A 14,134-nucleotide genomic window follows, 5' to 3' on the forward strand; every position below is an offset into this window, starting at 1 on the left:
AATCATGTGATGGATATAGCACAAGGGCAGTGCATGTCTCCCTTCCCAGGAGAGCCACAGTAGCCAGTTGCACTGATTTTCCGAGTAGAATTATCCTTCTTGGACACTACTCTGTCCCTAACTAGAGCAAAGTGAAAGGTGGGCTGTAAACCTCAGTCCATTAGTGATAATAGCATACATTAAATTGCACTATTAACTCCAAAGAACTGTATGCATGTTAGTAGTTATTATTTTTTTCAGCTGCTAAGAGATTAATGATAGTGGTGATTGCCCAGAACTGTAAGTATCTACATGTATTTATTTAAATGCTCCTTATTCTGGGTTTGATTTAAAGTATTTTCCAAAAAGAAAAAAAAAAAACTTAAGACATATGGGAGTTGTGCCTTAGGTGAGAATGGGGTAAAGCCAATATGAATACTGAGTGTGTTAAAATTACCCTTGATAATTTCTTAGGAAGGTCTAAAGGGCAGATGTATAGCATATGTTCCTTCAGTTCATCCAACAGAGCTTTTTTTTTTCCTTTTACCTTGACCCCTGAAATAAATTGCTGTTCCTTTGATTGACCAACAAATGAAGTTGTTTCCTTCTAAGAGCTATACCTTGAAAAATAATAATTATACTCCATGCAGTGAGATACCCTTGCTCAAGAGGCATGTGGGAATTGAAGCCAAATCAGGAGAGCACAAAGTTTATCATTCATTTCTTGGACTATAATTTTTGAATGGAATGGATCTTGGTCAAACCAAATGCTGTTTGCAGCATAAATGAGGCCAGAACTCAAGTCTCCTGATGTTCAAACTAACGCTATTTATGTTATACTTCTCTTTTCTTGAAAAATTAAAAATGTATATAATTAAAAGATAGGAACACGTCTCCCACCCAATTTTGATATACTAAAGTGTATCCAGTGAAAAAGCCCATTGATCCAAACATCCACAGAAATGGTAGTTTAAAATTAAAGAAACACCTTCAGTGCCATTGCTGGAGTGCTAGGGAACACACTTTGTACCGCTTGATCACTGTTAACATCTAACCAGTCTCTAAGGAAGGATCTTACTCTGAACCTATGTCAACTATCTGTCCCCTCCCCCAGCTCTCCCAGATGAGTATGTTCCATCACTCTATGTCATTTGAGGTGTGAAGGCAGAACACAGTGATTAATTTAGCTTATCCAGAGGAAAACAGAAGCCAGTGCAGCAAAATAATATATTTGGCCCAAGTAGGTGTTTATTATTTAAGGCAATGAAATGACTCTTTGCAATCCTATTATACCTTCAAAGAGAAGCCCCCACTTGGGCAATGTGACCTGTGCAAAGTTGCATGTATTCATGACCTTCTGCCCAAGCCAGGGCTATGGCAGCTGGAGAAGAACAAACCTTCAGATCTGCCAAAGAATCAAGACAAACCAGTACTTTTATGCTCAAATTTTCTTTAATCATCCACTGCCATTGTACCAGTTCTTGAAAGACCATGGTAATTCTCAGTGTGTGTGTGTGAATATATACACACACACACACACACATATATATACACACACACGCAGATATATATATATATATATATATATATATATATATACACACACACACATATATCTGAGAGAGAGAGAGAGAGATATGATTTAATAATAATGGCAAGGATGGGGGGGCGTGTTTGAGAGATTTTACTGTCACTGTTGCATTAACGGCCTGAAGTCCTCCAGACAGGGAGATTTTGTGACAGTTTCCTTCCTTTAACTTACTTGGTGCTCATTTCGAGCTATTGAAGTGAGATAAATGAGGCAATACATATGAAAGTGCTTAGAGCATTTTGGAGGACAGATCCTCTATAAAAGCAAGGTAATATGATTATTAGTATGGATCTGGTTGTCTCTGTGGTTGAAGATCAATGTGAAGGGGCTGTGGGTGGGGTGAAGGATGCTTGATTCTCAACTGGAGACAGGAATTACAGACCTAGATCTGTCACTAACCTGTTTTGAAACCTGGGCTGGTATATCAGTTTCTTTTTTTCCTATTGTGTATTTTAAAAACATATTTAAAATAAGGAGGTTAAATATGCACTGCTTTACAAAAGCTTTACCCAGAACAAAATGCCCTTAGAGATGACTCATGAAAATTTGTTTCTGTATTCAAATGAGTTTAAAAAAAATAAATAACTTCCATTCTTCCTTGTCTAAAAAGTAACAGTTACTCACTGGTATGTTGAAAGTTCTAAAATGTCCTGCAATCAAGAAAGCATTTAATTCAGAATTAATGAAAATATTTTACCAAAGGACCCATTTACAGAAATGATTAAAGCCCAATAACACTGGTGTTCTATAGGGCAGACTTTCTGAAATGTTCTACAAGAAAGATATCAAAGATGACTTCTTCCTCTGAAAGTATGTGTCTGACCAAAAACTTTCAACCTATAGCGATAGCATTGCTTAGGAAAAAATAACACGTTTTCATGATAGAGGAAGAGGGTATGGCAAGAGGAATAAAGAAATATGGCATTCATGTAAGCCTTTGAATTAAAATATTTAAGACCAGTATTGTTTTTTAAAAGACTGTTCAATATAATTAGATACCTGAGGAGAAAGAGATTTGATCTTGACCCTTTCTCAAGGTGGCCATTATAAGATTATTATTTTGCTAGTAGTTCTCCAAGGTACTTAAGCACTTGATGCATCTGTGTCTGATATCTGCAAAATAAGATTTGGGCGAATTGGGTAACAGATGATCTACTTAGTGTAATGTCTATTGTAACCCTGACCTCAGAAATTCTTAAGTTCACAAAATCGCTCCAAACACAGAGAGGGGGAGTTAGCTTTGGGGATTGCTTCTGAAATATTTTCACTTGATTTCAGGAATGCTACTGCATCCTGCTAACAAGGAAGGGGACATGACTTTGAAACAGTTGTTTGAAGATTCTAAATACCAGAATAAGGATGCATATCTTTTCACTGTAGAAATTGGAGAACCTGGAAAGGTTTGACTGTCAGTGGTTGAATGCCTCTTGGCTGATTTTCTCAGTGAACCCTCTCCATTGGCAGGAAACAAAACACTTATGTGAACCACTTTTTGTTGAGTATCTGTTTGCACCCTAACATTTACAATGAACAGAAAGGCCAGATCAACCTTGCTTAATTAACAAAGGGGATTCAAGGGCTTGCTTAGGAGAAATTGCTAGCAGGTATGGAATAGATGTTAAGCACCAGGCACTATAGTAAATGCTCAATGCTGATCTAGGTTTTTGAAACTTCTTACTGAAACTCTTACAAGCCAGTAGTTAGAGATACTGTTTTACCCCCTTTATTAATTCCACTTTCATTCTAGAATCATGTGTTATTGACTTTGCTTTGGTCACATATTCATCACTAATCCAATCATCATCATCAGAGAAATTGGATATTCTGAATACCAGGCCTACAAACTCACTGCTGGTGCTGATAGCAGCAGAAAATAGGAATGATTGAATGTAAGGAGAGGAAATTTATCTGAGAAGGATGAGGATGTTTTATGTTTTTCAAAGAACATTAAGCTATAGTTATCAGAAGAAATTTTAATAGGCATTGAGCTGATATTAGATGTGGTCAACCTTATGTCAAATTTTAGTTTAATTACTGCCCACACTGAATTAATGAGTAGAATAAATTTTTGTTCTTCCCACTCGGGGTTTTTTCCTGCTAAACTCTAGAGCAAGGCATGCAAGACTGGGTAGGGCTGAGTATTGTGAAACTCTTTGGATACAGACTTCTTCCTTCTGGGGTCATTTGAGTTCACTGTGAGCAAGGCTAAAAAGTCAGAAGAGTCTCTTTGTTATTGGTCTGAAGTTGAGTTGGGGCTGAGTTGCTGATTGATTGTTTCCTTGGCTGAGCAAATATAAAGATGCATTATCATGAGAAATTTAGGTTAGAATGGATACAGAATTCTCCAGCATTGGAATTGTTGCCAAGAAAGACTGACAGATCTCCTGAAGCTTTTCAAGGATGGCTCATCTGGAAAGACTGAATATGAAACTACCACCTCGTGGTTCCCCTCCCTTCATGCTTGGGTGTAACTCTTTTTGGTTTGCTTTTTAAAAGTTATAAGAATTTTACTGCCTTGGGCAAAGGGCAAGAGGCTGCCAAGATCATAGGAACAGGCATCACCAGAAGGAGACAGCAAGCTTCAGCCTGTGACGGCCGCAATCTGAACATCCCCTTCTGGAGTCTTGGAATTCCCACCCCAGGGATATCTGTTCACTGCGTCCACATCACCTTTGCCTCTTTCTATCTTCCAGGACTACCAGTCAGAAAACATCATCAACTATTCAGGCTATTTTTCCCTTTTCCTTAAGGTTTCTTCTTGAGCTGCTCCCAGTAAAAGTTTCTCTGAGTCCTTGAGCTCCCGTTAACACGAAGATTAGTACTTTGGGGTTCTCAGGTGGGCATTTTTCTCAGGGGTTTCTGGAGGTTGCTGAGCTTCTTAAATGTTAATGTATGTATTAATCACTCAAGGATCTTATAAAAATGTGGATTTTGGTTTAACATGGGCGGGGGCTAGGGTTTTATGTGTCAAAGAAGCCTGCAGGTTATAGCCAAGCATCTGGTCCATGGGCCACACCACTGGATACAGAACTCATTTATTTTCTCTCTGTCCTAGTTTTTCCTCATATTTACCCCACATCAACCTCTGAACATGTACCATGCTTGGAGAATATATCAGAATGATTGAATCTCCGAAGTCATACATATTGGAGAAAGTATTTTTCAAATTATGTAATAAAGCAATTAAATTATCACTGAACTACCAAGCATCTCTCTGTCCCATTTTCTCATGACCTCTCTGTCTAACCCTACCAGTGACAAAGGCCCTATGTGATTAACACAACTAATTAATTACTGTCTTCCAGATATGCAAGAGAAAAAATCCTGTGTTGTCACAGTGCCTCATGCCTATTCTGGTCCTCATTAGAGTGCATTCTCTTGGGACATATGCCAGGTTAACTTATAAAACCCTTTTTCCACTTCACTTCTCTGTACCTTTCTTCAGGACATGCATGTGATCAGCACAGACGAGAACCAAGTGTTCGCAGCTGTTCAAGAATGGAACCAGAACGACACATACAACCTCTACATCTCAGACACCCGGGGTGTTTACTTCACCCTGGCCTTGGAGAACGTCCAGAGTACCAGAGGCCCTGAGGGCAATGTCATGATCGACCTCTATGAGGTATGTCACGAGGCGTATGTGCCCCTGAACCACTGCAGAGCCTGAGAGGCCAATGAAGGCCCTACAATGGTGGCTTCATGATCTAATGATTTAAAATCAATCATTTTCATGTCTAGTTTCCTATGCAGCCTTCTTCCATTAGGAAAAGGAGGTATTAGGTGATTTGCCGAACATCTCTCAGGATTCTTTTTTGACCAAGTCATGAGGCCCCAGACCTTGTGGTGTGTCTGGGAAAGCAGTCAAACAATTAAAGGGTTGAACCAGAGTGATTGTAGTATGAAACTTAAAGTCTTAAAGGGCCAATGGCGGAGGGGAGTTCAGGGTGTTCAACAAAAGGTCTGGTGGGCCCTTATCTGTCTCTGAAGAAAGGTTGAGGAATATCTTTCCATTGCATCAGGGACACTCCTGTTGGACTTGAACACCTTCTAACTAGATCACCTCCCCTAATAACTGCCAGCCTCTGAAAGCCAGTGAGGGAAGTAAGATTAATAGTGAATTCTCGGGGCCTCCCTGGTGGCGCAAGGGGTTAAACACCACACTATGAAGTAATCTGCAGCCTGTGCAGCACAAGTTCGATCCCCGGGCAGCTAGGGAGCAACCCACATGGCACAGCAGATCTCTCCTGTCTTGCCCGCTGCTCCCCTCAGCAGTGTATTTCAGTACATCTGCCTGTTCTGCTCCCCACTCTGTCTCTGGTGAATCATCTCACCCCTTGCACCTCTGGCCTGTACACCAGTTCTTGTATGCATGAATAAATAAATCTTAAAAAAAGATGCAACATAAAATCATGTATTTTAGACCAGTTAGCTTTCATGACATCACCAATGCCTTTCTTGCCATTTAAAGGATGGGTAGGTACAAAGAAAACTGCTATTTGGAGATTGGAGATGGATCTCTAGCCTTTTGTCAGTCTTATCTTGAGCTCTGACGAGTTCATAATGGATTATAATGAACCATTAAAAACATATTCAGAATTTGGAATGTGCAATTATATAGATTCTACCTGGAAAAAAAAAAACTTCTAAAACCAATTCAAGTATGTACAACTATAATGATGCTTTCCTTTGAGTGTAAGTTTATCGAGTTAAGAGGCTGTTTGTATAACAAGAAGCAAGGGGCTCATATCCACTATGTCAAAGAAGGAAGCCAATTTCACTTAAGAAGTTTAAACCCAGCATTGTAATCCCTTTTAATGCAATCTGTATTCCTTCTCCTTTAAGAGTTCTTGGAGATTTTCCTCTAGTATCTAAACTTCTCTGGATACATAAAGGCATGCTAACACACTGTATGCCCAACTCAGAGCCTGAATATTTGTAATGGAAATTATGGTAGACTAGCATAAGATGTAGTTTGTGCATATATATTTTCAGAAATACATTGCTGACTTTTTTATACATTCACAAGTTTCTTCTGCTTCCTTTCCTGCCCATGTTCCAGATAAATATAGTGTCAGCTATCTCAGCCTCAAACTGAAAGTGTGTTCTGGAAAGCACATACATATTCTAGTGATGCAGTTTCAAGCTCATTTGGATAAAACTGTGGTTTAGAGTATACATTTTGGAGTTGGGCTGCCTGGATTTAAATCCTAGCTATCCCACCCATATGTATTCTTGAGACAAATCCAGTAACTTCTGAACCTTAGGTTCCTTTGTTTAAAATGTGGAGGTAAACCTGGCATCTATTTGAGAGTTTTGATCTGAGAATTAAATGAGTTAAAGTACCAAGAACAGGGCCTAGAGTATAGCAGTGATTAGCAAATTATAGATAACACAATTAATACTATGTTCCAATGAATGTAAGCCCTGATACACTGTTCTATTCCTATAGTCTTAAAATGCATCCACATTGTTTAAATGTCCAACATATTTCCACTGTTTTAGGACTCTACTTCTACCCATATTGCAATTAGCATGGCCATATGACTTTCTTTAACACCAACTAGTAGTCTTCTTATAAACAAGTATAAATTGCCACATTTTCTTCCTCATTTGTAAATGTCTTGTAAACATTTAAACTTTAAGTGTGTTTTGTTGAAATGCCATGTGTTTCCTTGCCTCGATCTAGTGCTTACAATGGTGATATCTTACTCGGAGATCCTCAGTGGTATGAAGTCAAAGCAGCTGTCCCAGATTCATCGCACAGTTCGCTTCTCTGGTCCCAGCTCTATACTTCACCCCCCCAGAAAAACATCTGATTTTCGGGTTGCATTTCCCCCTTCCTGATTATCTTCTCCCCTCTTTTCAAGTCAACGGGGAATAATTTTTCTGGACAAATGTTGTTTTCTGCCAGAATAGAGACCATTTAATTGGTCTCTTGATGATGGAAAAGATGACAGATCTGGACAGGAATGTCTTTGCAATATCTTGTGATTTGCTGCTGTTTTCAGGAATGGTTTTCTGAATTCAGACATGGCTAACGGGCACAGAATGAAAAGGGGGAAAAGGAGACCTCTGGACAAGGGAAGCTATTTTTTTAGTACTCCTTGTGCTTCCCCTTTGTGTCTTTCTTGTTGTTAATCATCTGCACGGAAACTGCTGGCTCTTGTTATCATCACTTTGAGCAGTAGCGTGACTGCATTATGTAAAGGTGTTCTATGTCCTGGGGCCGGGACGGAGAGTATGTTTTATTAGCCTGACAGTTCACAGCAACCTGAATTGAAATTGATGTGATCAGACTGGCAGTGCCATATCTGCTGATTACCTAGGCACAAAGAATATTGGCTGACACAGAACCTGGCACAAATGTTCCTTAAATCTGATTGTTCTGGTTAGCAGAAAGCTGAAAGCCATTCAATGTGGATTTCCCAGTTGAATTGCAATGAATGATGAGTGCCCAGAGATAAATGAAAAGTAAGAAAATCCATAAATGATTTAATAAGGGACAGAGATGCACAACACGTGAAATGGGGCAGTAGAGTTAGGGTGCATGGAATGCATGTCTGCTGAAATTTGGGGTGACTAGGGAGGATGGCGTGTACTCTTGTGTGCTGCTGCATGCCAGTTCCTGTTAGTCCCACCTTTGTGTGCTCCTTATGCTATTTTGGTGGAGGAGACTTCTGTAATATACAAGTGGGAAATGCAGAAGAAAGCTCAATTCTCATTAAAATGAATCATTTTAATCACACACACACATTGCGGCCCTGGGAAAAATGTGTCTCTCTCTAGACTGGAACTACATGTGTGTGTAATGAGATAGGAGATGTTGAGGATAAAATGTGGGGGAGGGGGCTGCATTTCATGATTTAGTTATTGAAATAGCAGCGTTTTGCCTAAGCATGAGTTAACCTTTGAACTCCATTTAAGAGTTAAGACATGTGAGCCAGGGAAGTTGGTGAAAAAGCAGAAATGTTGGAAGGTAATTTTTGTTATTGAAAACTTATAAAGATAGTAGCTGATGATTTAGAGTCATGTGTGCTAGATACTGTGTAAAGAACCTTCCATGATTATCTAATTTAATCCATTTATTAACTTTTTTGACATGGAAGCTAGCTGCCATTTTAAACATATATAAATGAAGGGAGAGAAGGGAGTGGTATCATTTTTGCAAGATCAAATAGCAAGCAAATGGCAGAATTAGGGTCTGACTCCTAGAGTGTGGAACTCTTAACTACAAACTATCTTCCCTCTCCAGAAAGATCAATATTTCGCTTAATATTTGATGTGGCCAAGTAGCATCCCTAAGAAGGGCATTGATGAGTAGGGTAAGTAGTATTAGACTTTACCTAGCTAACTGTAGAGGAAACCAGACAGGAAGAAGAAAATGGTATAGGGAAAAATCCACCTGAACAGATTTGGATGATTGTTTTAGGCCTATTCCTCACTCCCGACCAAGTCCTGCAGCTATTGCTAATTTCAGAGAGTGCTATTATGCATCTCTCAGTCTTGTCTGGTAGATGTGTTTGTGCAAGAAAATCCTAGAAACAAGTGTTCTAAAACTCTGTAATTTCTGATTAGCACAGATGCTCTGGAGGCATCACATGGGACCCATGAAAGAGGAGAGTGCCCCTGCTGGTGGCCAGGCCAAAGTGATGTGTCAGGTGTGTCTGAGACGTGTGATTCCTAATGGTTCACTCTAATGTAGTTGATAAGCAGTGGTCTGACAGCTTTGGACAATATCCTCCCTCCTCTGGGAACAGAATATTAATTAATGATGATGAAGAGCACTTTGGCTTAATGGGCACTGACAGTTCACCACAGCCTACTGGAAAGTATTGTGTTGGAAGTGAAACCACCTAGCTGACAAATCCAACATGCACAGAATGTGGGCTTACATGAGTAAGTCACAGTGGGCATGTGGGAGGCAGGGCCAAAAACCAGTGCATGTCCTATTGCACACACAGTATCTTCTGCAAATTACGAACATCTCTTTAAAAGAGAAAGTTGAAAAGCTATGATGATGTAACTAACATACCCCTTAATTTCTTGGGGGAAATACCGCCTCTTACGAATGATCATGAAAGGTAGGGAAGAAAAATGCTCTCCATCCAGGACATATTTATTGCAGGACATAGGCTGTGTCATTGTTATTTAATACCTTAAATCATGAGGAGAGAGCTGCTTGATCAAGACAACAGGGGAGGAGAGAGAACCTTAGAGCTTTTGAACAATGAATTCCCTGATGGCAGTACTGCCTTTACCCCTGCAGAATATACATCTCTCCTGCCTGATAGAACAGGGAAATTGTCTATCCCCTAAGCACAAAGAAGCAGCGGTCACAAATACCTTCTCTTTCTTTGTATAATAACTGGTTCATCTTTTACATTATCTTCAGATTGTGACATTTTGGATTTATAATTAAATAAAATCTGAGACAGAGAAGGTGGGAGGAATCATTTTCTAATCAGTATCAGAGACAGAAATAAACAGTAACTCCTATGTAAGGTTCTTCCAAGTTGTCCTCCACGGAAGCATATGGAAGAGTGGAACAGGAAAAGACCCTCTAGAGGCATGAATTTATTTATTTATTTATTTATTCATTCATTTACTTATTTATTTATTTTGAAGATTTATTTATTTATTTATACAAGCACCAGGTATAGTCAGAAGCGCCGGAGGGTGAGAGAATTCACCAGAGCCAGAGCGGGGAGCAGAGCAGGCAGAAGGACCAAAGTACACTGCTGAGGGGGGAGCAGCGGGTGGTGGAGAGGTCTGCACGCCATGCGGGACCCTCCTCCGGTGGCCGGGGAGCAGCCGGGGATTGAACCAGCACTGCAGAGGCTGCGGGCAGCTTCGCAACCAAGCGCTCAAACGCTGTGCCACCTGGGAGGCCCTAGAGGCATGTATTTAAATGCAAGGAGATATCTGGGGCTCTTCTGTTAGATCACCAGGAAACTTAAATATATAATACTTAGCAAGTAGCCTCAAAAAAAAAAAAAATCTGCCGAATGAATGTATGCTTGCTTAGACATTTTAGTTGTTAAATACATCATAAATAGTAGCTGCTTAAAAAGTATTTATTGAGGGCCTCCCTAGTGGTGCAGCAGGTTGAGTGCAGCACTGTGAATCTGTCCACAGCCTATGCAGCGCGAGTTCAATTCCCAGCCATCTAGGGAGATACCCACATGGTGCGGCAGACCTCTCCTGTCTTGCCCGCTGCTCCCCTCAGCAGTATATTTCAGGCATTCTGACTGTTCTGCTCTGACTCTGGTGAATCCTCTCACCCTCCCACGCCTCTGGCCTGTACCCCATCTCTTGTATAAATAAATATTTTTATAAAAGTATTTATTGAAATGCTACTGTACTTTAGATGTACTGAAGTGTGAGTAAAAGATAGTTTCCTGTGTCATTTTCCTACATGTCTCTCACAGAACACTGTAAGATGAGAGAAAGTTTGGAGAAATAGTATGGCCAAAGGGTTAAGCTTGTGAGTTCTGCAGTTACACACAATGACTTGGAGTTCAGCACCCAGGTTCCCTAGGGAATGACCTTGGGCATTGATTGACCACATTGATTGATCACATCCAGACTTTGATTTTCTCATTTATAGCACGAGGATAGCATTGACTTCTGCTCAGAGTGCATGGGGGACTGATAGGGTCGTGCTTGCAAAGTCTTTCCTGCCGTACCTGACACTGTGCAGTGTGTAATAAATGTGGGGTACTGTTGCTCTTGGTATATTGCCTAAGGCAGAATTCTTACTGTCTAAACAGATCCAGGACTTTTTTTTTTTTTTTATTAAAAACAAACCCAGGACTTCCTGTACAAAGTGAATTCTTTTCTTAATAGATTTTAATGAAGGAATATAGTGGATTGAGGGACCATCCAAAGGTTGGTTAGAACGGGAGAACAGATGGGTGAGGTGGCCTCAGTCTTGCTGAATCAGCCTGTGGGAAGCAGTCAAGGAGTACTCGAGAAGCAGCCCTGGAAAGCTTCCAGAGTTATCGGGAGCCGTGATGTAGGTACAGCTATGTAAGAAACAAACCAGAGCTCAGAGAAGAGGCAGCCGTCTCAATAAACATTCATTTCTGGGAAAGGCTTTTTGAGCAGGGCATTGAGGGACAGGCAGGTAGAGACAGGTCAGGAGGCGATTCAAGGGAGTGAGCAGGGCTCTGAGACTGCCTTTTGGGGCCCAGTGGATGTGCTGATGTGCTTTGTGTTGGTGTGAAGCTTGAGCTAGAAACTCATAGCTCAAGTCGAATCAAAATGATATTTTGACTTGGATGATAATAGAGACTAAGAAATAACTGTTAATTACCTTTGAGACTTATGGTATTAAATCCCCCCAGAGGACAGGCAACAAAGCAAAAGTGGCTTCCCGACATGCTCAGTGTTCTCAGACATCTTTGTGCAGAATTCAGAAAGGCAAAAAAAGGGAATAGGTCTTTCCCTAAAGGAAGAAAAACTCCCAAAGGGTGAGGCCTGTTATTCACATAGGAATGTCTTCCTTGGAAACTTGTGTCTATGTGAAGGCCTGCCTTCCATTAGGAATGTTACTTTTCCCCACCCTGCCCCATCCCTCAATGCTACCTTATTCCCCAAATGTGCACATAGTGTGTATATAGGGATGGTGTCTGAAAATAGATACGTATTCCCTCATCCTCAGTGAACCCCAGACCTCAAGCACATTTGTGAACATGTGTGCACATGCATGTACTCCCACTCACTAATGCTCCCTTGATATCCAGAATTCTATGGGAGGGGGTAGAGATTCCAAGAATACCTGCTGATACTTTACAAGAGTCCTAAAGGAAAGTGTTGAGTTGCACTCAGGCACACAGAAAGATGGACTTCTCAGGCTTTGAGCAAAATGGCACAAAAAGAAAAAGAGCAGGGGAGACTATCTTTGCAGGCCAAAGAGGCAAAAAAGAAAAAAGACACCTTTTCATAGATAAAGTGCCTTGACTGCAAGAGGAAAATAAGCAGAGCCTCTCCATCTCTCTCCCCTATTGTCACACATTCCCTCTGCTTTGCCAAGTTTTTACACTTCAAGATAAACCTGAAGGCCAAGCTGCCAGAGATGAATTACAAAGCACAGCCCTTGGCTCAAGTGGCATTTGATAATGCCAAGTCCTTGGAGGCCAATAAAGTCACCGTTTCTGCAAATCAAATGAACCAGCTCCTAAACATGCATAACCCTGCTCCGACACCCTCACCCAAAGAGCGGGAGGGCAGGAAGGAAAATGGAGATTGAAACTGGGAATAAGTCATATCTGTATTCCTTCAGTTCTTTCTGTAACTGCCTAGAGTGCTGGGTAGTTAAGACAGTGTTGCTCCTCCTGCAGGGGTGTACCATGCAGGGAAGACACGTATGACTTTGTGAAAATTCTGATTAATGAAATTTAATTTTTAAAGAACTGGCAGAGTAGTCATATTTAAATATGTAACAGCCTCTCGAACATATGCAAAACCAACATGGGGTTTCCTGGGGAGTAGTCCTTCTGGAGCTGGTATAGTGAAAAACTAAGTACTACTTGTAATTAACACGCTGTTGTTGGGAGGTCGAGTGCTCCTGGAGTTTACATCTTCCACTTTTGTTGAGGATCCACAATGCAGCAGAATCTGTTCTGGCTGCTGCTGATGGCCCAAAATGAGACTTGTTTTCCTAAGTAGTTCAAAGTATTCCTCCCAGCAACTCATTTAAACCATTTATTTGCTTAACAAACTTGCTGTTCCAAAAGAGTACAAAGTTGGCTCAACTCTAAATTATCCCAGATGCCAAATCAGCAGGTACAATCTAATGAGGTTTGACTATGTCAAAAGCAAAGGCAAGTCGTGTGTATTCTATTGATAGTAACCCTGCCCTTTTGCATTGACAAAATCAGAGCTCATTGAAAGGGTAGTAGAAGTCTGACAGATTTGGGTGGCAACCCAGACTCTCTGTTATCTGAAGCGGTTAAACTTGGAGTACACTTTAGTTTCCTCAGCCATATGATGGGGATACTAGTTGTTATGCAGGTTGGCCATGAATACCAGCGTTTTCACATATAAAGTGCTTAGTGGAATGCTTGGCATGACCCGAGGACTAAAAAGATGGAAGTTGAGATTTCACGCTTCTGCTTATAACTGTCCATATTATAATATGAAGGGTCTGACTTTAGTTAAATGGTTCAAATAAGCCTGCTAGCTTATTCACTCATCCCTGTGTATGCAACAGAAAATCACTTAATCTAAGTTTCTGCTTCCTCATCTCAAAATGAAAACTATATTTCATGGTTATTGTGAGCATTAAATGAGATATGCATAGTGTAGAAATGCTCTATTCAACCCATCTCAGCTCCTTTCTCCCTGCCCTTCAGTTTCCCTCATTGTCATATTTCCAGGCAGAGTGTGTATATATATTCATACATATGAATGAATGTCTCTAATACACTGAAATGCATGAAAAATGTAATGCACGATTAATGATTTGTTATTACAAAGTGTTGGCAGCTTACTGTTTGTTACTTTCTAATATATAGAAGAGAGAAGACAATAGTGTTTTCAGAGGTAAGTCATTAATAA

The 14,134-nt window shown here is 40.4% G+C and overlaps 1 protein-coding gene across 5 annotated transcripts in view; it reads left to right on the forward strand.

Annotated features, from left to right (window-relative positions):
* SORCS1 (sortilin related VPS10 domain containing receptor 1) overlaps positions 1-14,134 on the forward strand; it is a 464,079-nt gene that overhangs the window by 356,139 nt on the left and 93,806 nt on the right. For all 5 annotated transcript variants that reach the window (XM_054689905.1, XM_054689903.1, XM_054689902.1 and 2 more), the window contains one exon: positions 5,016-5,195. In XM_054689905.1, coding sequence (XP_054545880.1) covers positions 5,016-5,195 — 180 coding nt within the window. The remainder of the gene's footprint in view (positions 1-5,015; positions 5,196-14,134) is intronic.

This window comes from Talpa occidentalis, unplaced genomic scaffold (genome assembly GCF_014898055.3).
Source record: "Talpa occidentalis isolate TD23 unplaced genomic scaffold, MPIMG_talOcc4v2.1 talOcc4.8, whole genome shotgun sequence".
NCBI classification, from domain to species: Eukaryota; Metazoa; Chordata; class Mammalia; order Eulipotyphla; family Talpidae; genus Talpa; species Talpa occidentalis.